The sequence below is a fragment of the Emydura macquarii genome, unplaced genomic scaffold (genome assembly GCF_026122565.2).
Source record: "Emydura macquarii macquarii isolate MOO-44397 ecotype Brisbane River unplaced genomic scaffold, CSIRO-AGI_Emac_v2 contig_2676, whole genome shotgun sequence".
NCBI classification, from domain to species: domain Eukaryota; kingdom Metazoa; phylum Chordata; order Testudines; family Chelidae; genus Emydura; species Emydura macquarii.
This window is the reverse complement of record NW_027132813.1, coordinates 28,264,175-28,291,129: the sequence shown is the minus strand read 5'-3', so window position 1 is coordinate 28,291,129 and position 26,955 is coordinate 28,264,175. Positions and strand designations below refer to the sequence as shown.

The 26,955-nt window shown below is 41.1% G+C and overlaps 2 protein-coding genes across 6 annotated transcripts in view; both read right to left on the bottom strand.

Annotated features, from left to right (window-relative positions):
* PPP1R21 (protein phosphatase 1 regulatory subunit 21) overlaps window positions 1-7,415 on the bottom strand; it is a 54,096-nt gene extending 46,681 nt beyond the window's left edge. For 3 of the 5 annotated variants that reach the window (XR_010922997.1, XR_010922998.1, XM_067565111.1), the window contains exons 1-3: window positions 7,114-7,415; window positions 1,681-1,749; window positions 1,052-1,198 (exon numbers count right to left, since the gene is read on the bottom strand). Coding sequence is in view for 3 of the 5 variants with exons in the window: in XM_067565111.1 (XP_067421212.1) it covers window positions 1,052-1,198; window positions 1,681-1,749; window positions 7,114-7,170 (273 nt within the window). In the remaining 2 variants the exon portion in view is untranslated. The remainder of the gene's footprint in view (window positions 1-1,051; window positions 1,199-1,680; window positions 1,750-7,113) is intronic. The other 2 variants (XM_067565112.1, XM_067565113.1) reach the window with 2 other exon arrangements.
* A 10,684-nt stretch (window positions 7,416-18,099) lies between these two features.
* Window positions 18,100-26,955, bottom strand: part of FOXN2 (forkhead box N2) — a 59,332-nt gene continuing 50,476 nt past the window's right edge. The window contains exons 5-6 of the mRNA XM_067565110.1: window positions 23,095-23,163; window positions 18,100-22,511 (exon numbers count right to left, since the gene is read on the bottom strand). Of these exons, the coding sequence (XP_067421211.1) occupies window positions 21,994-22,511; window positions 23,095-23,163 (587 nt within the window). The 3' untranslated portion in view covers window positions 18,100-21,993. The remainder of the gene's footprint in view (window positions 22,512-23,094; window positions 23,164-26,955) is intronic.

Sequence of the window (26,955 nt, the reverse complement as noted above, 5' to 3'; positions counted from 1 at the left end):
GGCTGCCGCTCACTTCCTGGCTGGGAGCTGTAATAGGGCAGGAAGCAGGCAGCTGCAGCCCAGCTTCCTGAGACTGTGGCAGCTGCTGCCTGCCTCCCAGCTGGGAGCTGTGACAGGGCAGGAAGCAGGAGGCTGCCACCCGTCTTCCCCAGAAACCGGGGGCTGCCACACGCCTCCCATCTGGGAGCTGGGACCGGATGGGAAGTGGGCTGCTGCTGCCCGGCTTCCCCAGAGGTCGGCAGCTGCCGCCTGCCTACCCTTCACTCTGTTTTTCCCGATACCCCCTGCCTGTGTCTTGCGTACCCCTAGTTGAGAAACTATGCTCTGAAGCATCTGGTATTGGCTATTGTCAGAAACAAAATACTAGATCAGATGGACTCGAGTTTGATCTAGTATAAATTTCCATGTTCCTAACTGTCAAATCATGGGAAACCATGGTAAATGCAGTTTACAGATTTGCATTTTGCTAATCTTGCACATGAGCACACTGAGATGTGCGTGTATGTATGAGACCAGGTATTTGAGTTCAGACAAATCTCAATCTTTAAAAAAACAAAAAAAAAACAAAAAAAAAAACAGGTGCTTGGGGTGCATCCTGAAATTGTAATCTATTTTTACTCTTTGAGGAGGACAGTGATATAAAAGATAACCATTTTACTATCCGATTTCTCCTCAATACAAGGCCAAAAGACATGCATAACATTAGAACAAGTTCATACATTTAAAGCCTTAGAAGTCTGCTAATTTATTTAAGCATTAGATTTATAATGTATACACACTAAATGCAGGGCATTCTCAACAGCTTCTTTTACACTGTAGGTTTATTTATTTTAAATTAAATTTCTTTATAATTAGATACTATCAAGTGGTGAAGAAATGCTCTACCAATTTGCTACTACTATAAAGTTTCCATACAGTACATGGGGATAGAAAGGTGGGAAAGTGAGAAATATCATTTTACGCCTCTTACTAAGATGCTGATTAAAACAAGACCAGTGATGGAAATCCAGGACATTTTTCTTTAAGAAAATTGTTTTAATTTGGGGCCTACCTTGTTCTTCTTGCCCTTGGCTTCACTTAAGGCAAGTTCATCCTGAAGCAGTTCCACCCTCTTAGCAAGCTGTTGATTTCGAAATGTCAAACTGTCCATTTCTTGTTGCAGTTTTCTCAATGATTGGTCCTTCATCTTCAGTTGTTCCTGCATTAGCATAAAAGTTTCACCAATCCAGCACGATTTCAGCACAAGCTTTATAAAAATGTAACTTTCATATTCCAAAAAATCACAATGGAATGACAGTAATTATACAAAATCTAAAAGAATTCAACACAAATTGCTTTGCTCAATAGATTACCTAAAGGAAAAAGGCACATATGGATCTTTGTTCTTAGCAAAAGAGTTTAACTTCCTTAAGTCTACACAAAGCATGCTGCAAGTAGGTGGTACTACTTTTTCCACAGTCAGATGGACAGATACTTCCTGGTGACTGCATTGTAAATGCTCACCCCACAGCACCAGGAGCAGAAAGAATAGTTGTAGATGGGAAATTCTTACTGAATTAAATCCTTTGTTACAATTAGCTACATCCACTTAACCACAAAGCTGATTAGAAAACTTTATCATCTGATCATATACTTTGACAAGACTGAGTGCAATTAAATAGACTACTTTTTAAAGTTTACCTTCAGAGAAGCAGAATTTGCTTGCTCATCCACAACACCTTTTTTCAGGACCTGGTTCTGAGCTCGAAGCTGAAAACAAGAGGCGCAAAATATTAATCCAGCCAGAAATCAACAAAGTGTTTATTAACAACCTGCAAAAGAATGTTCCTCCTTTTAGGGAAATAGGTACATTTTTAAACAGGCCATATTAGTTCTGTTACAGACATACTGTTGTAATAGTATTGAAAAAAGTATAAAACCGGCATAACTCAATTCTACTGTTTTAAATTTTGGAAAACAAGTTATTTTACCGTCTATGAACTTCACCCTCAATCAAGCTGTTCTTAAACAAGGAATATACATCCCAGTAATAGGACACTTTTAAAGCATGGTTATGGTTTGAAGAGCAACTATGAAAAAATGGCACCTTTTAACTAAAGAAAACTACTATCTGTGTATATTTCTGATTCTTTTCAGACAAAAATAAGTTTTGTTTTGCTTTTTTTAAGTAACTTTTTTACTTTTATTCACATTACAGAATCAACACAGCTAACAGAGCCAACAAGATTCTATGCCACCTCATGTTTCAACAGAATCATTGACTACATTCTGATTACAAAACAGTTAATATTGGTAATGAAGCAAAAGCCAGAGAGAACACAGCTTGACTTAACTTCTCAGTATGAGTTTGCAGGACTGGCAAAAGGCTCCCATTTTTTACTATGAGTTTAGCAAGTTTGATCTGGAAATCACTGAGACAAAGACAGAGCTCTACAATGCCATTTTTCTATTTACTTTTCAGAATATCACCACTTTTTAAAGGATTAATAAAGAGAAGAGCATTGGTCATTCCATCTTCCAATTCCTTGATAATAGCTCTGATTCAGGTTTCTTCACCAGTAGTTTGTATTAACTCAACATGGCTGAGTCCGGCTGCTGCAGATCCCAATTAAAATAGTTTTTCACTGCACTTTGTAATGCCACTGGCCAAAGCACAAAGGGGGTGAATTCACATAAAGTAATGCTGATGTCTAACCTTTTTGGTCTAAAAGACAACAATCAATACTGTGGGCCTGTTCTGCTCCCTTTGAATTGTTCAGGGGGCCAACAGGGAGGGGAAGCCACCTGAAAGTTGCCTACCGGGAATTTCACAAATACAGGGAGTCCCCAGAAGGTCTAGGGCCAATATGACAGGTACTTATGCCTCTCTCCTCACAGCTGCTGGCACAGGGAGCATGTCTGCAATCCTCAGCTGGTGTATGGTCCAAAGGGGTCTGTTGCCAGCTGATACAAGTTGTGCTTTAGTCATATGTAGGTTATTGGGCTCAATACAGGGACAACCAGGTGAAATGTAAGGGTCTGTGATATATTGGAGATCAGACTAGATGATCTAGTGGACCCTTCTGGCCTTACACACACTAAAGTTAAAGAAGCCCTCAGGCTGCTCTAACCTGGGCTGGGCTAGAGAATCAGGGAGCCGTAGCCAGATATTGGTTCTTAGATTCTTTTTTCCCCTTCTCCTGGGCTGCCCTGGGTGAGGAAGGAGAGCTCTCTTTTCTTAGGTGCTCCTCTAGGCTCAAGAAAAGCCAGTCAAACTCCTACTCTGCTCTCCCTAGGGGTCCCACAGCAAGGAAGCAGCAATGGATCAAACAGAGCTACTCTCCTTTCTCACCTGCAATACAGGAAGCAGCAGACAGAGGAATTGCTGAGCAACTGCAATAAAGAACGGACAGTAACTGCTGGAGTGCTCCCGGATCACTTCAGAGCTGTTCCTGGTGTTGCATGGGAAACAATTGGAGGCAATACCTCCAGCCACTTCCCTATGAGAGGTGATTCAAACCCTACATTTGAAAATTGCAGGATGAGGCTCAAGGAAAACATTTTCAATCCACGATTAAATACAAGTGTTCTTAACAAATACCACCAGTTGAACACCAATGAACTAAGGTAGGAGTAGTCAACAGATGGTCCATGGTCCAAAACTGGATGACCAGACGCTTCTGAACAGACCACAAAATCTTTTTATTTATTTATTATCATTCTTGGTATTGTGGTATGAAAAACGTTTCTCTGGAGTCTGAGCCATGATTATACCTTGACCAAGAAATATTGACCTTGACAAAAAATAACTGACTACTGCTGAACTAAGGAACAATGGTCCAGTGGGATGGCAGTAGAAGACCTGGGACTGAGAAGACCTAGCTTCAGTTCTGATTCTGCCACAGACTTCCGGTGTGATTTTTCATCAATTCACTTAATCTATGTGCCTCAGTTCCCCATGTGTAAAATGGGGATATCCATACCTCACAGGGGTGGTCTGATGATAAACACATTAAAAAAATTTAGGTATTCCAGATACTATGGTAATAGGGAGCATATAAATGCCTAAGCAAGATAGCCGGAAGTGTCAAAATGGACAGACACCAAATTAAGAAGCTAGAATCACAATTCATAGACACCAGAAGTCAAACTCATTTCATCTATTAGCTTTATGCTAAATGGGCTTGTGCTTTATTTAGAAAATAATACCCAAGTGAAAAGTGATTGTATCTCTATTCCTAAAGTTTCAAATCAGGATAAGCAACTGGCCATTGGTTTTCCAAATAAGCACAAAGTCATTTGAGTAGAATTAATCCAGAAAGCTAAAGTCTATTTCCCCTCACAGTTAGAGTTGAAAAAATAAGTGATATTTTAGTTCACTGGCAGTTCCAAAATTTTTTTTAAATATTCAGTTTGGGTTAAACCAAATCTGAAAGCTACAAAAAAAAATTGGCGAATTGAAGAAACTCATTTCACCTTGAATTAAAATATTGTTCTACCCAAAATGTTTTGTCTCCAGCATTTTTAATAGGCTAGAGTCACAAAACAGCTGGAGAAGGTAGTCTATAACCTTTAGCACAGTGGTTAAGGCACTAACATGGGAAATGTGCATTCAATTCCCTCCTCTGCCGGATGTGGAGAATGGATTTGAACTTGGGCCTCCCACATTTCAGAGGAGTACCCTAGCCACTGGGCTGTAAAATATTCTGGAGTAAATCTCAATCTCTCCTTTTGAAGGTGTTCCACTTTTTATAAGTAAATAACCATTGGACCAGGGACTTGAACTTGGATCTCCCACATCCTAAGTGAGTGCCTTAACTACCATACTAGAATGACTATGAATGTCAATGAATAGTCACTGGGCCTGGGGAGCTGAGAGAGATTATAAGGAGGGTACTTCCTTATCCTCCTCCTGCCATTTTGTGAATGACATGTTAAGTCTCAAATAAAAAGAAAAAAAAAGGCCAAAACTATTCAGCAAATTTGTGTCACATTTCCAAATAGTTTGCTGACCCAATAATTTATTTGCCAAAACATGCAGTAAGTATTAGTCTAAAAAAACACCCCACATTACCTTACTCTAGTCCAGTGTTTCTCAATTGGTGTTCCGCGGGAACACTATTAGGCCGCCGCAGGCAGCTGCTCTCCGCGCCACCAAAAAAGGGAAGATGTCTCGGATTTTCCGGCAGAGGGTATCCAGTGTAAGTGTAATTTAAGTGAGAAATGCTGACCTTTGCTTATTTCGACATTTGAAGATTGCTAAGAGTTTGGGGGGTTCCACAATTATTTATGCAGTTCAAAAGGGTTCCATGGCCAAATTTAATTAAAAAACACTGCTCTAGTCACAACAACTTCAATGTGGTTGGAATCTTTTGTTCCCTTACTTTTTTGACATTTAACTTATCAGCTTCTTTCACAAAACAAATTAGAACATAAAAATCTTTTAGGATCAAAGCAGCAAAATTTCCTACAGTTTCAACCTAAGCAATTTTTAATTTCTAAGATACAGTAGGACAGCATTAGAAGGTGATGAGACTAAAAACCCTCTGCAATGGGTACAACTCTGAAGTTAATTTCAGTTTGCAGCACTTCTGGAACATAGCTTCAAAAGGAAAATAGTCACAGCTCTATGACTGATTTAGACTCTGTGCAGCTCTTGGTTCCTGACAGCAGCCACTAAAGCAGTGTAATCTCAGGATGACAACAGCCCTACAATCTAGGAACAACCCAGGAAGGCTGGCCAGAGTATGTTGCCAAATGATGTTACCAGAACCCGCACGTGAACTGCAGTGTCCAAAATTAGTTGTCTTCACTTTCCCCTGATCCTCCATTCTGTTTAAAAAAGGACAATCAGGGCTGTTAACCCACTATGGGATTTTTCTCTAACTGGAGGACCCCACCCCCTGCTATGATGTCTGAAAGAGCTCCCTAGAATTACTTCAGGATAGCAGCAGCAGTGGAGGTGAGAAGAGACATAACAGTGAATAGGCACTTGGGCAGCAGTGGGGCAGAAGGAATAGCACTAAGGGCACCCTATAGCCAACTTGCAGTTGGGCTGGGATCATCTCCAAAGTACTGCAAAAAAGTGTGGCGGGGCAAACATTAGTGGTGAATGCCCACCACTGCCAGCCTGAGCACAGAGGAAGCATACCCTCAAATCTAGCCAACCAGGGGTAAATATGAGGGTAGGAATTTGAAGTCAAGCACACCCCCATCAAATAAATACCTAGGACAGATCAATGGATGTGGGAATGGAGAATCAAAGAGTGCTACAACCACTGATAACCAGCAGCCTGGGTTTGCTCTACCGTTCCCTTCTGCAGCAGGCAAGGCGCCCTAGCTTCTCTCTCCAGGAAGCTGAACAGCACTTTGAGATACTGTGGGAACTGAGAGAAAACCGAGACTCTGCCCAGGCCTCTCAAGCTTTTCCTCTCCTTCCAGGAGTGCAAACTCAAAGAGGCTAAATGAGAAACATCCATATCACAGCCATCAATTTTTCAATCGCTGACTGCACTGTTACTCCCCCTCATCCTCCAAGGCATCAGGAAGTGCCAGGCAGATTACGAGGGGATAAATGCTGGAGCAAGAGGAGCAGTATCAATACTAGAAACTGGAAGCATGACGAGCTCCCACACCGCACTTTTAAACCAGTACTTCACCCCAGCCATGGGACGCAGCAGGGAAGCACCGGAAGGGATGTGTGTGGAGGGGTGGGGGAGTGCTCGGCTCTTTGGCATCTTCAGAAAGTCTTGGGCGCGGGTGACGGAAGGAGGAGATCAGCAAACTGCAGGGAGGCGGCACGGGCAGTACCCGGGGTGAGCAGGGAAACAGCCAGTCACCGACAGGAGCCCGCCGGCGCGCGGCAGCGGCAAAGGAGACGGCGGGACGGGCAGAGCCAGACGTGCCAGACGCGTGGCTGTGGGTGCCGGAGCGGGGCTCCCGCTGCGGCCCTGCGCGGACGGAGGAAGCGGTAACGGTCTCGCCATCGACAGCGAGGTGGGGGGGGGGGCGGAGCAGCCGTCTCGCTCTCCCCGAGCACATCCCGCCTGTCCCCGGGGCGGGGCGGGGCGGCAGCCGTTGCCGGGGCGGGGGGCCGGGGGAGGTGCCGGGATGCCGGCGTCGCACGCCCACTACCTTCGAATACTCCTGGGCCAGTTTCTGGTACTTCCCCTGGAGCTCCGCCGCCGCCATCGCCCCGCCACCGCCGCCCCTCGGTGGCCACCGCTACCCCCGGCGGGCAACCCGCTGCCCGGAGCCGTCACGGCTCAACCCGCGCGCCCGCCCCCTACGGACGCACTTCCGCGTTGGGAAGGGAGGAGGGAGAACGCGCTGGCGTGACGTCACGGCGCAGCCTCGCGCTGGGCTAGCAGGTGGAGCCGACTTCGCTCCTCGGCGCCTCCATCTTGACGCAAAAGCCAAGATGGCGACGGGAGGGGCGCGGCGCGAGAGGGCGGGGCAAGAGCTGCTTATTCAGATACGCGGAGGTTTCTTTTCCCGCCCCGAGCGCCCCGCCCCGTCCGTCCTTATACAGACGACAGATGGAGAAGCCGGAGTGCGGGTCACGTGACGGGGGGGCCGCTGTTACCATGGTAACAGCCTCACTGGCGCGCTCTCCCGGAGCAGCCTGGCGGCGTGACGCGCAGAGCGGCGGAGCTATGGAGGAGCCCGCCCGGCCAGGGCAGGCTGGCAGCGGGTCTCCAGCGCCGCGCGCACTCTCTAGTTGAGCCGGGAGCGAGCGCGCGCGCAGTGTGACTCGGGAGCGTTCAGTGTCAGTGGGGGGGGGGGAATGTCTGGGTGCCCAGCTCCCTCCCAGTGAGAAACCGGTGAGGGGCAGGCGGCGCCGGCTCCCACTGCGGCCCCTCTGAGCCAGGGCTGTTGGTCCGCCCCACCCCGTAGCGAACGGGGCTGTGGGTGGGGGCGCGCTGTATGTCTGCACAGCCGGTGCGCAGCCGCAGTGTGCGCGCCGGGGGGGAGGGGGGATGGAGCGGGGGCGTTGTAGCGGGGCGCCGAGCGTAGGGCCCGACCCGCCTCTGTGGCCGGCTGACATGGGAGGCGGGCGCGTGCTCGGCACAGCTTTAAAACGCCCCCACAGCAGGGTGGGGAGCCCAGGCTCAGCCTTGCATCAGGGGCTTGGCCCAGCTTGGAACCCCGTGCCCCTGGCTGCCCCCTGGTTGTCCTAGCCTCTGTGGGGCGATACAAGCTGCCTCTGCTGGCCTGCAGCCAGCCAGCCCTGCCTTATGCATGTATCTCCAGTGCGCCAGGCTGCAGCCCCTCTTCTGGCTCCTGCTGAGGTTCTGGCTGCACTTCTCCCCGCACCTGTTCATCTACGCACACGCCATACGTGGCCCCACGAAGTCACGGGACCTCCTCATCAACCTCCTTCTCTCCCTGGCCAAAATGGTCATTGACAAGACCAGGGAGAGGAGGTTGGCTGGGGGCGCTCTGTGACTGTGGGCCCTACTTCCATTCCTCCGTCCGTTCACGCATCCGGGCAGAGTTCCTCTAGGCAGCGGTCACTGGCTTCCTTGACACCTTCCGGGAGCAGTGGGCGCTGTCCGGGGTTCTCTGCTCAGTGTCCGTTTCTTGTTCCCTGCATTTAAACCTGTGACCCCCACACCCCTACCTGTTTTTTTTCATTAGTTGTCACCAGTAATCACTTGTATCCCAGGCTCAATGATGCCTCCCCTTAGGCTGGGGGAGGGGGCCTTTAGGTTACAAATAGTACCGAGGCAGGGCCTCACAAGGAAATCCACCCCTGTGTTATCCAGGAATTTAGACCAACTTTGGACGAATTGGGAATCTCCGCTCCAGAGGAACTGGGCCTGGACAAAGCATACCCTTAATTGATGGGCTGCACATGCATTTTATTAATGCTCCCTGATTGTACACAGTTGCCTGGAGACATAGATGTTAAAATATTACCTTATTTGAAATAACTTCTGTCTTTATTGCGTTCCAATGTATGTAATGTGAAGTTGGACCTAATAAAGGAGAAACTGGTTTGGGGGGCAGGGAAAAATCACCTCATCTGTGCTCGGGTGACCAGATAGCAAGTGTGAAAAGTCAGGTTGGGGATGAAAGGTGATAGGTACTGTGACAGGGTTAGACCTGATGGCTACAGGAGGGTAGTAGAGGGGGTCTATATTAGCCCCAGAATGAGCAAATCCCTGTTCCCTGGGTGATCCAGCTGGGGCTACTCTGGGGCAGTTGGGCCAATTAGGCCAGCTGAGGCCAATCAAGGAGCTTGCTCCCAGTAGTTAAAAGCCTCCCTGTCAGGCAGACAGGGGCAGCTGGAAGGAAGTTAGGAGAGGGAGTAGAGTGGAGCTGCTACAGGATTTGGAGCAACCACTGTCACATAGTAAGGCCCCAAAGGTACTAGAGACGATTGGTGGGGGGGGTACCTGTCTGGCTGCGGCCGGGGACCCAAGGCACAGGCCTGAGGGAGAACCCCTCCCCACCCACTTCTGGGAAGCAGACGGCGAGCAGTGGGGCCAAGGAGAGGCGACCCAGGGAAGGAGTAAGTCACGGACCTTTGAAGGCTACTCCACACAGGGGGTCGGGGTCGGGGCCTGGGGCAGAGGGTGGGACCGGGCCCCCCCCCCCAGCTCCCGCTCCCCACGGTGCGCCGTGGCCGAAGAGGGCACCGTACCCAAGAGAGGGCTAGACTAGCCGCCCCCGCTACAGTACCTATATAAGAAATAACCCCAAATAGCGGGACTGTCCCTATAAAATCAGGACATCTGGTCACCCTATCTGAACGTGGGGGAAAAAGAAAACCTTTTTGACAGGCAGGATTTGCAGGGGAGGGAGGGGAAGCATTTGTGTAAGTGATGCTCAGGGTTTAGATGTGAAATTAAGTCCATGAGGCGAGACAAATCAGTGGGGAGGACGCATATGAGATCAGCAGCATAGCAAAGTAAATTCAGTTTATGATATGGGTGCAGAAATAAGGGAATTTAACACATCACCACATGTGAAATAAATATAGATGTATAGGCAACACATCAAGCCATTATTTGGAAAATACTTGATTTGAACAGGTTCGATGTGTATTTTTAACAGCAAAATACATGTTTAATTACAAAAAGCTGTGTATCCCATTTAGTCTCCCTGGAATTTTTGCCTCAATAAAATTAATTTATTATGTTAAATCTGAGTCAAAATCTACAGCAAAGCATAAAAATGAAAAAAAAGTAACTCTTTTTAAACTCTAATTGAAACGTGTATTTTGTCCTATCAATTGTACAGTCGTCTGCTTTTAGCATTAACACACTAGGGGGAGCTTTTTACCCAAGTTTCGGAACTTGGTCTTCAGAATAGGAGGAGAAATTTAGGAGGAGAAAATCACTTTAATAAATGATTGGTTCAACCCATTTCACAGTAGCAACAGCAGCTATTTACAAAGATTATGGGTGAGCTCATTTTACTACACCCAGATCTTGAGATTTGAGACAAATTGGGTAATGCAAGTTAGTAATTATGGAAAACTACTTGCTCATTGAGCAGCACATGTTGAGGTAGTCAGTGCTTTCACAAAGCCTAGATTTAGGGTTTAAGCACTGCCTTCTCAGAGCAACAAATTATACCTATGATGTCAATTGCATATATGTGGAAGTTTGCCAATAATATAATTAATAATACATAGCACTTTATATTTTCAAAATAGTGTACGAACATTGGCTACAATATTACTCATTATACCTTTACGAGTTGATGTAAGTCTATTATTACAATTTTATAGATAGAGAAATGAAGCACAGAGCAATTAAGAGATTTTCCCAAGGACCACAACTAATCAATGTCGGAGCTGGGATTAATAGGAGTATCTGCTGTCAGTACCATACTCAATCGATTAAATTCTATTATATTGCCTTTCCATCATGCTGATGTCACAAGATGTCAAGGGTATAATGAGTTTACTGATATAGGTATAGGCCTTTAATTCAGATGGGGCCTAAAGTGCTTTACTAATTCATTGCATAATATCTTATGACCCCAGTCCTGCAATCAGGAGTTCATATTCTATGTATATGAATCATTATTCCCACCACTGAACTGAAGCCACTTTAGAGCGAAACTGAACATGTTTAAGAGAATACTGCATGCAGTTGAAATTACATGCAGGGAATTAAATTAGTATGGGATTGGATCTGGGCATTTTGCCATGGGACAATACAGGAGGGAAGGATTGGGCTGGTGCTGATAGTCCTGGCTTCTGCAGCAGAACTGGCCAGAACAGGGGCACCAGTGAAAAACTGATAATTTTACTCTATCATTGCTGGACCTAGAAGTCCTGTGTGTAGGGAGAGTGAAATTTATTAGGTTCACATCACTTTCATTTATTAGGCCTAATTTTGGGGAATGGAAAGCAAAGGACACACAATGGGGCAAAGACTCTCTTGTTGTGTGTGTTCAGCACCTAGCACAACTGAGCTCAATCCATTATTGAGAACTGTAGTTGCTGCAGTAATACAAATAATAATAGTAATAGGGAATAAAAAGCCAAGGATACAAGTAAGGCTCAAAAAATAATCCAAGGACCTGGGGATGGGAGGACAAAAATCTGAATAGAAGAAAGATGAAGAGAATAAAAAAAAAAAGTAACCTAATTTTAATAGATGATAAATTTTAGGGCAAATATTGTATTTGAATCGTTTTGGTTACCAATTTAAAGATGATGATTGGATTGACTTATTTCACATCCAGCTCCATATTCCTCTCTCCAAAAAGACAAAAAATCCGTGCTTCCAACATATCTAATTAATTATGACACACAGATGTACATATATAGTCAGTGTATAGATGCAGGTATAGACATGAAACTTTGAATCATTCAGCATGTTTTTCATACTGTGGGAAAACAAGCCTCACTGTCCTCATTTACACCATTATGAGTATTTTACAACAAAAGGTTTTCTAAGAACCAAAAATTATTGGAAACATGCCATCTTCAGTCATCAGACTATCATAAGAAAATGCACAAGCCACATCCTCAGATGCAGCAAACACCCTAAACTTGTGTTTTGTTTCTGTTATCTTAGCAACAGCAAGTATGAACAGCAAGATGTGCTCTTTCTCATGATGAATCTATAACAAATCTTTTGTTGAGTAATGCCTTTTACCTTTTTCCCAACCTCATCATTCTGTTTTTATAAAATCAAGCCAAGTGTTTTTAAAACTGTAAGTATGATGCACATTCACACTTTGTAAATACCTTGCTCCTTTCGTTTGTTCCCAGCCTGTTGGAGAAATATCTTGATTCATTTATAGGGCATTGGTATGTATGTGACTGAGTGAGTTGTGTCTGTGTGTAAACAAGTTACCAGGAAAAAACAAGATGAACAAATGACTTTTGCATTCAATTCTGAACATGGAGCTGCCCATGGTGATTTGTTTCTGATTTCACAGCTCATGTGTAAGTATTTTTTGTCCAGCACTTAGGACTCATCTCTACTGAACACTTTTATAATTCCATTGGACTGTATGGTCAGTCCTGGTAAGGGGACGAGGAGTGGGGGAGGGGCAATGTTGATACCTTTGTCACAAATGGAGATCTTGCAACACCAACAAAAAATGGCAAAAGTCAGCGTTTCCCAAATTTGTGAAAGCTATGCCACCTCCACCACCCTGACCTCCTTTCAGGAAAATGAAACCAATCATACCCCACCCTGCCTTATAGCCCCACCATGTTTTGTTAAAGGCCTAACCATCTCCATTTATACATATTCTGCACTCCCTGATAGTCTTTCATGCCCCTCCTCCCGAAAGGTACACCCACACTTTGGGAAACCAGAAATGCCAGTTGCACTCCAAATCTCCAGCTCATTAGCTTTGTTGGTGATAGGAAAAGAGATAAAACCCATGTGGGATTGTAATATTATTTTTGTGAGACAAGTGACCCAATTTCATAGGGCAAGGTAAAAACAAAAAGGAGAAATGTTATAAAAATGGATATCTCCAATTTTGAAAGGAAAAATCTCATAGAAAACCAATATGGTTTTGTTAATAGAATGTTCTTTTAACCAGTGTCAGCTGTAGACCCCATTCTACAAACTACTATGTGGGTAATTCTTACTCACCTGCGTTATTTAGTTATTTCTTTTTGATAGTGTCCACAACATGGTAGGGCTTTCTAAGCAGTAAAGTAGGCTTGTTATCAGCTCCAAGTTGCTCACCATCCAAAGAGACAAATAAGCAAACAGTGAGAGGGGAGGGACAAAGGTTATAACAAATCTACAGTTGCATTAACAGAAATATATGTATGTTAAACAGGACATGTAAACTGTTCCCAGATTACTTTAGTTTGTGATTGTTAGTAAGTTTTCCATAGACACCCCATCATCTTGAGTAGAAACTTGAATGTGGAAAGGGTAGGACGGGCCTTTTGGAGAAGCTCAGCTATGTTCTAGCGAGCCTAGTGTGTAAAAAGATAGAGATGTTTGCATGAGAAGGAAGAGACTTGTTTCATTAAAGGAACATGGGGCAGAAACAACATGAAATGAGGCAGAAGGGACTGAATTATGTATCACTTTGAATGCACTAACAAGAAATATTAATGATGCAGTAGAAGAGGGGAAACCAGTGGAGAGATTGAAGGGGGCAAGGGTAGCATTGCAATCAAAGGGGTTAAATAGGTGAGTAGGCTTTTGTAGATACAGGCCCAGTATCATAGGAAACATGGCATAAAGAGCAATGCGGTGTTGGGTTTGAGTCCTCACAACAGCAAGGAAAGAAGTGGGAATGTTGGAGATAGTCTCAAAGCTGAGAAAATACTATTTTAAATACTTTTTAAGAAAACAGTTCAATCTCCATTAATTTCTTCCTGTATTTTGTAATAAACAACTTAAGCACATAAGAATGGCCATACTGGGTCAGATCAATGGTCCATCTAGCCCAGTATCCTGTCTTCCAACAGTGGCCAATGGCAGGTGCTTCAGAGGGAATTAATAGAACAGGTAATTATCAAGTGATCCATCTACTTCTGAATTTCTTAGAGTCTGCAGCAATGTGTATCTGATGTTAATGCTCATGTCCACAGTTTTGGCACTGAACACCAAAAGTTACATTATTTGATCTTTATCTTATATTATACTATACTTATTATATACAATTAAGACGTTGAAACCAAAAGAGAGCGCACCTACATTTAGGTATGGAATAATTAGCCCAGAGAAAATAAGTTTAGTCATATTTGGGAGATATTTTTCTGTTTAATGAAACAGCAGCCTTCTAGGCCATCTTCAAGGGACAGTTTTTTATTAATGTAGAAAGACATTAAAGTTAACAAACTTGGGTGAAATAAAGGAATGCTCATTGAGAGTTGGTGGACAACTCCATCCTTTTTTGAGCAATTGAGCAAATGCAGTGAGTGTTAATGATAGCCTACTGATAGTTACAATTACCCAGAATACAAAACTGTATTTCAAAATTTCACTTTTGAATGATTTTAGATAAGAGGACAGAGATTTTTTTAATCTTTAGCCTATTTATACTAAAATTAATTTAGAATTGAGAAGACACAGTAACATTACTTAGAAATAATAAATCTGAGCTTTATTACCAACTACCATTATTCATGCCCAGTCATTGTTTTTAAAAATGTAATTGCTTGCTTAGAAATTGTGCCTCTGACCATTGGTAAAATGACAATAAAGAAGACAGGAAGGTTGTGTAGCAAGATCTTGTCTTTTATTTGTATGTATAAATTTATTATTAAGGAATTTGGAATTCCATCAAAATCCATTTGGTAGTTTTTTAGAATACTTCTCAATGAGATGTTTCAAATTACTAATTGAAGAGTAATTTTACCAGAATTGGGGTTTGTTTCTAAAGGTGGGATTCTTAGGATACCTTCTAAAAGAATCAACAAGTAGAGATTAACAACCACATCAGAAATAATTTGCCTTGACAGTTCTAGGGTTAAATGCTTTAGGATTAGATTTTGCTGAAAACTGAATCCTGTTGCCCAGCAACTGCTGCATGGGATGCTGCTGTCACTCACTGGATACTTCTCTGAGGAATTAACATTATGGTCAGAGAAAACAGACTATGATTGGGTTGAGGTGACGTCAGGCTTCACAATGGAATCATGATTTTTTTTTTTTTTTTTAAAGGCAGCACTTAATGTAACCGAAATTAATATCAAGATTTATTTTGATATTTGTAGGCATAAGGAAACAAATTTTTTTTGTAAAGCACTACCTAGGCATTGCCTGCTTTTGGAAAAGACTAACACTAAGAGAGGAGGCTGGGGCAAAACGTTTCAAAGAGTGGGTCATTTTGTAATCTTCCACAACCATCCTGAATAACTCAAAGGATTACTTCATCTTTTTCAATTTACCTGTAACATACCCATTATTGGCTATATTTCCTTCCCTTTAGAGCGGATTTCCAGGGTGTCTGGAGGTTGCAACTTTCTGGCTAGCAGTCAGAAGACTCATAGGTGGAGATACAGAATCCAGATAGTAGAAATCTATTGCTGTTGGAAATAACCCTGTTTGTTGGTGCAGATTTGAAGACGTAAAACAATTGGGAGCCCACTGACACCTTTTACTCATAAGGAGCACAAATTGAAGCTTTAATTTATTTTAACCCCTTCAAAAAATGATGCAAAGCACATAGGGCCAGATTTTAAAGTTATTCAGACACCCAAAGATATAGATAAGCACCGAGTTGGATTTTCAAAAGCACCTAAGTCGCTAAATACCTTTAAAAATGTGGCCCATAGTGTTTTCCCAAAACATGTTTACTTGATACCAGCTTTTTATGAATGGATACATTAGTTTTATGTATTTGTTTTAACCTAGTATATTGCTTGTTTGACCTTTTGTCACAGTACTGGAGTATAAGCGCCAGATCATGCAAATATTTATGCACATGCTTAACTCTAAGCATGGAAGCTGTTCCACTGAATGAGTGAACTCAGACTACTCATGTCCTTAAAATTAAGCACATTTTTAAGTGTTTGCAAGATGAGGCCTAAAAAAGTGTCAACTAGATTCCAGTTTTGGAATCACTGTGTTAAGAAACTCTAATAAATCATCTAAATATTTCTTGCTAAATATTCAAGGTATAATTGTTTAAAAGTTGTGATTATCTAGACTAGAGCATAATCCAGAGCTAAACCCCAGGAAAAAGACCCAGGGAAAATTAATAGTCAAGTTAAGATTCTTTTCTATGATTCCACTGAATGACCATTAGAGAAACACCATTCATTAATACTTTATATATGATTGTTGTTTCACCTAAGCAAATGAGACATTTCAGGAGTACTCATCAACTAACAGATAAGCACTAACACTACAGCTCAACAAGCATCTGTAATTTGTGATTTTGATTCTCAACATCTCTCTTGGCATATTAGATTGAATCAAGGCTCGCATTTATTGCATATCATTCCTTTAAAATATCAGAATAAAACATTTCTAAGGTAGTAGAGCTTTAATTTGATTTGTGGGATTTAATAAAGTAAAAGGGGGAAAAAATGTAGAAAAAAGATGAACCATTCTGATGAGAGAAAAAAAATCCCCTATTAAGTTCTGGCACACCTGAGGGTTAGGATGTCAGTGGAACTCCATGATGGGAACAGACCCACATAACTCAAAGTAGCTCATCTGAGTTTTAATTGTGACATTTAGATCCAAGACTTTCATGATGGTGCTAAAGCAGTTTTCTCTTAAGGTAAGACCCCATTCTACTATATTTCTAAGACCAAATTCTTTTCATGATGTAACCCAAGCTTCTAGTTGCTTTGTTTAATGAAAATTCCACATTATTAGCACAATTCAAAAATAAAACAATTCTAATAAAAAAGCAAGCTAGTCTATTGTAGCTTAAAGGGGGCAAATATTAGGATGGAGTAAATTAATTTAAGTAAATACATTAGCAACTTTGATTTCATCTTGTGGCATGAAGCACTGTCTTAGGAAAAAGATGGAACACGCAGTAAGACATTACATTAGGAAGATGGGACAACACATTTCAGAGTTCAAGGCATGGATCTACAGGTTGAATGCACATTGGAGAAACTTAGTTATGGGTGCAGGCAACTCCTTCTTTGGGCCCTACCTTATGCAGCAAAGTAACAGAGACCAAAAGGAGCCAGAGTCCAAAGGAGTAGGTGGTTTGAAGCAGCAGGAGGGGACCAGTGAGGAGGGAGGAAAAGGAGTGGGCTATGCATATTGCTTTGCACAGGGCCCCATGAAAAGTAGAGCATGCCAGAGCTTGAACATCACATTCAAAGAAAAATTAGAAAAAACTGGAAAAGTACCAAACAAAACAAAAATCACAAATCCAGAGGGGAATATAATTGAATGACCCTCGGAGAAACGGCATTGTTTTATTAAGCAATAATGTATCTTCCATGTACTCAGTGGCAGTGCTGTGGGTAACTAGTTTAGCCAGCTGAGAATATTCAATTATTTCATCATCTGTGGATCAACTGATTGCTGTTATCTGCAAATATTTTTAAAATTAAGTAAATATTTGAAACAAATACTTGTGTAGTGTATGTTTTACTTTTGTACACAAGCATTGCAGTAGAGCAGGGAAAGCAGTGATAAGCAGACATTGCAGTGACCGCAAAATGTTCTTTGAGGCCAGAATTTCATCTCTAAATTCTGAAATTTAACTGAAATAGCAAGATTCTCATCAACTTCGGTGAGGCTAGGATTTCACCCCAGGAGTGGATTCTTCCATTTTATGAATTTAGGGAAAAATAGTGGGTGTAATGCTCAAAATGTTGGTGTTGAATAATGTCATCTCCATCTATAATTCACAGTGGTCCAAATATCAAAGAGGCGCTAGATCGAAAATTGATGTGTTTTTTGATGTGTTGACTGGGTTCACTGTGGTATAATTAATTTCCATATGAGAGTGACTTTCGGAACTGAAAAGAGCGCTAGACAAAATTAAAAATATTTAATTTTAAACAGTCCAGTCCTGTGAGGCAGTGATTTGAATGGGAGTCAAAGGCACTCAGCCCCTCATGAGAACAGGCCCTATATATCTGTGGAAAAATAGATAAGAATGGGCTGCTTCCCATTCTTAATGCTGTTTATTTATATGTAAGCCTCTTCAATCACATATATGAAAAATGTGCAGAAAATGATCAGTCACACATGTTATAAAACAAAGTTTATTCTGCAATATTTTATCATATTGAATTGCATCTCTTTGGTAAAAATAAACTTTATAAACATTTTAATTAACAGAGGTTAGCATACAAAAAACTAAACTTCTGTAAATTGTCTTTAAAATAGGTAAAGGACTGAACTGGGGGGAAAAGGTTAGGATTGGTCATCTACTGGCAGAGTTATTCTAAATAACCCAAGACATTTCTTATGCTACATTAGAAAACAAGCTAAAGGGAATATTTTAAAACAACTCCATTTGCTTTGATCAGAAAGTATTCTTACAATTTCACTTTTAAATAAATAATAGTTACAATGAATTGGCAATTATAAAATGTCTTATATCACTATATGATGGCAACATAATACTTTAAATTATGCACTTTTTAGTTTGAAGAAATGTACATTTATAAAACAGTCTTGATAATGGCACTGGCAGTTAGATGTGAAGAATGTGCTTTAAGATAATGGCAGGTGCAATGTTTAAAATACTCTACTTTTTCTTTCAATAAATATTTTGACTACACCATTAATAACATGTATGAGTGCTTTGCTTTAACCAAAGCTTTCACTTTTTAGCCTAACAAAGAAGTTGCAAGTCATACAACTTCCATTTTTAGTTGGATTTTAAAACATTTGCTGTGATTTTCACAGAAGCAATAATTTAGTACTCAAATTTGAAAGACTGATACAGCTTTTGTACAGTATTCACAACAGGATTTAATAGGATAGCCTCCCTGGTAAACAGGTCTCATACACTTCTTCATTTTAATTAAGAATTGCATGTGATTAACACTTTCTTACCCTTTTAAGAGCTGCTAAAATATACTTAAACTGACCATTTGGTATGAACTCTTTACATAATGTCACTAAAAAAGCAGTTAAAACACCATTCAATTTATACTATATACACCATGGTCTTTGACTCGGACCCCAGGATGTGTAAGTGAAAGGATATGAAACTATCCGAGGTAAATACAAAGAGGGCTAATTCACAACAGAACATTTAGGGTGACATTCACATCCCCTGCAAGGGGAGTTGTTGAGATCTGAGAAGCAAGAGACTGCAGGACACCACAGCCGTTCTGTCTGCTGGAACAGAGCACTGAGATTAACATAGGGACATGCGGGAATGTGGTCAGTGGTTGAGCAAAGTGCAAAGATCCATCTGCCTTTACCCTTGGGGGGAGTGTAGTACAGACTGTAGCAATGGGTGCGTATCAGTTGTACAAATGTCCTGTGCCCTTCTACCACTTGCTCAGAAGGGATGATTCCAATCCCCCATATCTCCCAGTCTACTCACTTAGGCTTTATGTGAAAGATGCAAATTGCACCCTTAGCTTTTTGTTAATTACAGAATGATTTTATTGCTCTGTCATTGCATATGGAGACTAAAATATATTATAAATCTATGTCCCAATCCTGACATGCTCATTCATTCTGCGTAGCACAACTGATTCCAGTGTAAAGGTGGTACAATCAGGCCCCTATTTAATATGGAATCTTTTCATTTTGAAACCATTGATTCTGTTGGGAAATGAAGGACAAGATTTGAACACATTAACATTCTTACCAAGACAAGCAGCAAGAAGATGAGTATGAACACAATTTCCAGGGTTTGAATATTCGGGGCTTGAACCAGCTTCCTTTAAAGTTAACAAAAAGTGTGTGATTTACTTTAGCAGGAGCTTAATATGACATTTGTTCCATAGTGCTGAATTTAAATCATGGTGTTGAGATATACAAAACTTAAATGAATTTCAAAGGGTTATTAATGATGTGTCTCCATAGTTGAATCATTATTTTTATATTGCTATAATAATCATTACTTTTACATTGCTATACTGAACACGTTTTGTGTCAGACTATTAAAAAGTGTATGGGCAAACACTAGTGAAAGCAATGTCAAGCATGAACACTTGCAGCTCAATGTTAAGAAATCCCATGATATTCTGTTTGTAATTAAAATTAATGGGGTTTTTCATTTGTTTCTTTCTAAATTGTGAGGTCATTAATTCCACTCCTCTGTTATCAAAAACATGTTTAATAACAGATAAGGTCAGGTAATTTACTGCTTGAGACATCTAAGAGAGATGCAAATGAAATGCAGAATGAAGCACGTTTGTATATTATTTTTTCCTCAGCAGGGTGGGTGTGTGCACACAATCATGGGTGTGCAAGAGACAGATTTTTCTTTATTTACTTTTATGCTTAAAACTAAAAGTGATTTCCTCTTAAAACCATTGGCTTTAAATACCAAAGAAACACTATGTAGATGCTTGAATATCTTGGGGCCTGATCCAAAGCCCATTAAGTCAATGGGAGTATCTCCATTATCTTCAACAGGCACTGGAGCAGAACTTTAGAACAGCAGGCCTTCAGCAACATGGCTGACTGAATACTTAAACTGGCAGAGATAGTTATACGGGCAGGATGCACGAAGAGACTGACAAATATGAAAACACAGAACTATGAGAGCCTTGTATCCAAATGGCCAGAAAAACATTATCCCATTAGCAACAGTTATCTTCATTTCCTTTTGTTGAATCCAGCATTGTTCTGAACAACGAAACACTGGACACTGTTTTGTATATGCGTATACAGTATTTGCCTCTAATTCTAAACCATCTTGCCCCACACTTATTGAAAGCAGCAGCTTAACATATGAGCTAAAAAGATTAATGGCACATCATACTGCGTCTTAAACACAGGCAAAATGACCTCTCTTAAATTTTATAGTATTCTGAAACATACTTAAGGCATTCTTATTCTTACAGTACTGTTAAACTTAATCTGACATGTCTGCATACTCATTTCTTTTCCACAAAATACTAAATAACCACCACCATCTACATTAAGATTTAAGCAGTCAACATCAAGCTTTTTAAAAGATCCATTACACTTGATTACTAGAACATTCTTGGCCGCATGCTGTTTGGGTTATAAAGATTATTATTATTGCAAATGTGATTAATTTTAAGGAACTTCACTCCCAAATATGAAGGGACCACCATGAGTCACAGTGTACACCTTAAGAATGCCTTACTATTGGACATACACTGTACTTCAAAGGATGCTAACATGGTATCTAGTGCATGAAGCCGAAGCACAGTAATCAGTAGACTCAGATCAAAGTTACGACAGCCAATATTAAAATGCTTATAGTGTATTTAGAAATTAATGTAATTAACTCAATTTTCCTAATTTTAAAGGAAACATATTATGTTTTCTTCAACATGACCCAAAGTTTTTTCGAGCAGTCATTTACAATTTAACCATCTAGAATCTCCACTTCATTCATGCATTAAGACAGCATGAACTTTGTGGTTTTTAACACGTATCCTTTACACATGAAAACCAAACAAAAACAATAATAGCCATTAGCTAACAGCTGCTGTGTCTTCAATAGTTGGGGAAAATGGTAAGTGGCATCATACGTGAAGTGGCAGCTTCTCACTGTTTGCTACGCCAGTGAAAGTTACTTGTGTCTTGGGGAGGGAGATGGGGAAGTTGTCTCCCCTCACCTAGGGTGAAATTCACTCCTATGTAGAATAGGCCTGCACAGGGGTAAATTTCACCCATAATATGCATCGGAACTTATGCATCCCTCTGAAAATGGTCAAATATTCAAATCACTGATCATCAAAAAGTATACAGTTAGATTTTTACACATCATGAATCTCTCCTAAAAATATGAAAAGATTAAATAAAACCTTTTCTTGAGCAATGATTTAAAAATAAAATGCCAAACTATAATTGGCATCAAAAATAAAAAACAAACAAGTCCTCTTATGGCTTTGATCTTCCTCGTGAAGGGTAAAAGTAGAAGAGTATTGCCACACTTAAAAAATATATACGTATATATTCACACTAACAAGCATTACTATTTTTTCCTCTGCTTTTGACTTTGGGTCTTTGCAGTACTTATTAGGGAACCCAAGCATGTGCTGATTCCAGCAAGGTGGAGCAGAGACCCAGCTGCCTCTTTCAGCTCCTCATCAATTTCTTGACACAACACTTTAAGAGCTTTCTTGCTAGGCTGACTTTTGTCAGAGATATCTACACAAGGTTGTGATGCATAGCCACTGTCTCCAAGAGGGTCATCTTCATAGTCAATGTCCGTATCCACTTCACTATGAAATCCCTCACTGCCATCGCTTCCTGCATGGCTGGTCTTGGAGATAAATTCATACACCTCATCAACAGAGGACAAGGAAGACATGCTGGACCTAGATGCACAACGCTGTGAAGCCATGCTGCTAGCACTATAATTGTGATCCTCCTTTGGATCAATATTGGTGGCTGCAGAATCACTTTCTTGCAGATTCATGGAACTGTGATGATTAAATGCACTGCCATGACTCCTCTTCTTGGACGTCTTGAGCGGTTGGGCCTTCTCACCTATTGAAAGCAAAAATATATAAGTAAAGCAAAATAGCTCAAACTAAAATCTGCCATCCCAGTACATAATCTGTCTGACTGAATTGCAACAGTAAGCTTTTTAAACTGAGTATTTAATTTACATAAAGTGTGATGGATCCATCATTTAACAAACACTGAATACTAGATCTTGATATTCAGAAAATCCTTAATACAAATAGTAGTGGTAGAGAATCAGGCTAGTAATGTAGGGTCTCCAACTATGGAGAGGCAGAAGTCAACTAGATTAATGGAAGAGAGTAGAAATGGCGTCCCTGTAAAGTGGGAGAATGTTGGCTGAAGGGGCTGAATACGCAGGATGGTCACTCTACTGCCTTCCTACTATTTACAAGCTAGCCACGGTGTTTCTCCACGACCAGTCCATGGACCAGCAACGGTCCCAGAGATCTCCCTTACACAGTTTAGGAAGGCAGCAAGCCAGTCCCTGGTATCAAAAAGATTGAGAAACACTGAGCTAGAGGGAACCTCACTTCTGAAATTTTCAGCTATGCATTTTTAGCTCTCAGTGAAGGAAAAAACAATGGGTAACACTGTTTATGCTTACAGTCTAAAATCCCTTGCTCAATGGAAGTATTTAACAGCATCATCGCAGTAGCAGCATCAATATCAGATTCTGTAAAGCAGAGGAAGCAAAAAGTTAGGTTTCTTTTTGGGGTGGGGTAGAGAACAAGCAATCCTGTTCAAAAGTAACAACAGCAACAATAATATGCATTGATAGTTGGACACACAAGAAATTGGAGTTGTGTGTCAAAGAATCCCAAACATGCATGACTGCTGTATGCTCAAAAATTAGCTCATGAGCATAAGGGAATGTGACTTTTTTAGAGCTACCACTGCAGAACAAATCACAGTGTATTTTAGTGATGATAAGAACATTATAATATACATTTCTAATGTACATTACCAGAGCTGAAGTCAAGGAACAGTAGCCTCAGATTAGGCAGTTTTGTATATGATCAGGCTGCAATGTTATATTTATCTATGAGTAGTTGCTATTCATAACAATACAAAGAAAAAGATTAGCCATATGCCACTACAGAGTTCTGCTCTAAGCAACCTTGAAATTTACGCTACAAACTACATGTTCGTAGAATTGGTGCATTCGTTAAATGCAGCACTAATTCAACATGCATGAGTAGCAACTTTATATTAGTGCAAAGAATGTTCCTTGCAATATCCATCACATTACCCACAAGTCAAATGGAACAACAGCCAAGCAGAGAAGCCAAAGGAAAAAAATGGATAGAACTCTTCAATCTAGGAAGCATTTAAGTATAAATAATAAATGGGCAACTGACAACTAAAAAAAATATTTAGATAAACTGGTGCTTTTATTAAAAAATTATACATGCAGCTGTAGAAATTCTACACTATGGACTGCAGGATGGAATCAGCAGTTTTTTGACAAGCCCAACCAGGACACGGGACTGTACTGTAAAACAACTGAAGTGGCTAGCTGGAATCAGAATCAGCTGAGTTACTAATTAGCTCTCTGCTCACAATGAAAAAGCTATCGTCATCTTCTCACTAGAGCTATTGAGCACACATTTTCCTGACGGTGATCCACCTACTCCGGTCCTGTCCATCTAAAAATAGAAATCAAACTAAATTATGTCTAACTCTTTTCTTGCCTTGCTCTTTATTTGCACCACATTTTTCCAAAATGTGCCTTGCAGATATTTAGTGGAAAAGGTTTCTGTATGTCCTATTCTACTCTATTTCAGAGCATCTTAAATGAAGTTTAAACAGAGGCAAGCAATAAATGGGCTTCAGAGACCTTTTCTCCCTGATCTTTTCTTCAGCAGCATAACAGGGTCAGACCCACATTTCTCTTGTATGGTGGAGGGATCAGACAAAAGAAAAGCACACATTTTACAGTGTGAGGGAACAAGGTGTCTCAAAGCTGGGAGCCCCCCTGAAGTAGCCTAGGTGTCTCACAGAAGGAGATCATATAGTGGGAGTAAGCATGTATGGGGAGTGGTGAACTGTGAAATGTATTAGGGTCAATGCCTGCGAAAGGAACCTTTATGGAGAGAACAGGCTACCAGCACGCTGCAATCCTGCTGAATAAGGTGGGGGAAGGGAAGAGAAGCTGGCTACTAAGAGCTTTCCCCTATTAAGCATCTGTTGAAGTTTAAACTGGTGGTACACAGCACCTCATACGGCTCTTTGTTTTTCCGGACCGCAATACTACTACCAATTAATTATATTAATTATTATTATTATTATTATTAAATGAATAGCTATAATCCTTTACACACATAGGATTTATATATTTCTATTTCAAGAGGTAAAAAAACCAATCACACTGAGTCAAATTCCTCCTTGACCAATGATGAATTCAGCTTAATTTTTAAGAAGAACATCATCACCTTTGGGATAATGTATAGTAATCTGAATAATTATTAGAATGTCTATGCACTTACAAAGTTTTCCTTAGGACTGACCTCACTCTACAGTGTGAAGGCCACAGAAGGCCCTGAAAGGCCTATTGATACTATTTTGAGGGGGGGACTGAGCTTCTGTTTTCAGTGCTAACTATAGAATTATAAGCACTTTTCACTGTTAAAATGGGAGAATGCTAAAACAGAATGTTACAGTCTGTGCCCTACTGCTCATGAGATTTTTATTCTTTTTCCTTTCCAAAATGTTGTTGGCAGCAGCACAACCAATGAATTTACAAATCTTCTGTAACCAACTGCCAAAAAAGTTGTGAACCGTTATTTTGCTCCGTTATCTTGATCAGGAAGTGAAATGTTCAGAATTCTCACTTACTGCCACAGACGTTGTCTTTTAGCATGTGATGTTGGTAGATAAACACCTCTATGTTAAATGACAAGGAGTTATAAACATTAACTCATGACAGAACTACCTGCGAGCAGGGTTTCTGCGTCTCAGTATCCCAATGCAGAACTCATGGGCTGCAGTTCTTTCTTTCACCTTGAGAGGTAAGCAGCACTTCAGGTCACCATTAACAGTGAAAGTGTGCAGAAAAGGCTCAACAGCTGTACAGCATACAAGTCAGGAAACATCCTCTGCCCAGCAACATGGGACAACCAAAACCTGGTTTGGATGAGTGAAATTTAATGCTGCTTGTGGAACACACAGCTAGCTCATCTGTCCTTAAAAGTCCTGGTTCACTAACTTTTCTTCTTTGTGGATGAAAATTGAAACTAACCTCCCATTTCAGTTACCTAAAGCCCCATATGCAGCTGTTTGCCCGTGATCCGCAGCTTCAGTGGGGGCTGGAGCCAGGGCTGTGTGCCCTGCCCCTCCACCCCCATTCCCTGCAGCTATGGCTGGTGCTGAAGCCGAGGCTGTTCCCCCCTCCTCCTGTGGCAGTGGTACTGGGACTGTCATTCCTCCCAATGGGGATCCAGGTGTCATTCCTTCTTCCACCCCCAGCCCTCTTTCCTCCCATTATTTTTAATAAAAGTCAGGGACAGGTTCTGTGAATTTTTATTGCCTGTGACCTGAATTTGCCATATACAATGGGCTCTCTCTATAGGAATCCTATTTCAGAACTTGGATTCCTATAGAGATCCTGTTGTATTTAGTGGTGTTAGTGTATTTCTAAAATCAGTACAGAACAATGTTTTGAAATCCAGAGGCTGCTTTTCCTACTAGGGAGAATTGAAGTGCCAATACTGTTTCCAGGGTTTGCCACTTTCATTCATGCTTGGATTTAGTTGGAGATAAACTAAAGTGAGAGATGTACCATTTACATGCAACAATAACGCCACCTTTGAAGAGAAAACTGGATTGCCCTAATGGCTAATTTTTTCTTGATTGAATAGGAAATCTATAGCACAGGGCTATTGCAAGATGCCAAACCCTTTTTATACTGCACTTATCAAAACCTAAATGGACAGATTAGCTAGAACCTCCTGGGATAAGGAAATAGCTACCAGAAAGCCATAATATGCACTTATAGTTGATTAAAATTTCTTTTTTGTCCATGTGTCAAAGAATCCCAAACATGCATGACTGCTGTATGACCAAAAATTAACACATTATATAATGAGTGTGAGAGTGTGACTATTAAAGCTGTCAGTGCAGAACAAGTGGTGATAGGATACTGCACTTCAGCTCACAGGACTATTGAAGTGCACTGCACACTTGGCGAACATATTGCGTCGGGTGGACATGCATTAAGATGCACTACAGTCAAGACAGTGTGGTTCAGATCAATAACTGAGTATATCAACAAGACGATTCTGACTCTACTAGGACTTAATTTTCAGATCCAAATACACACAATTTAAAATGAATTCCCATTAGCTCTCAGTAGCTAATGACCCTTTTAAGAGAGACATATGCTTATGTCTTTCAGTGAGAACTTCACACCACTAGTGGCTCAAAATCTGTAAAAATCTAAGCTCTACAAAAATAACTATGCTTAAAC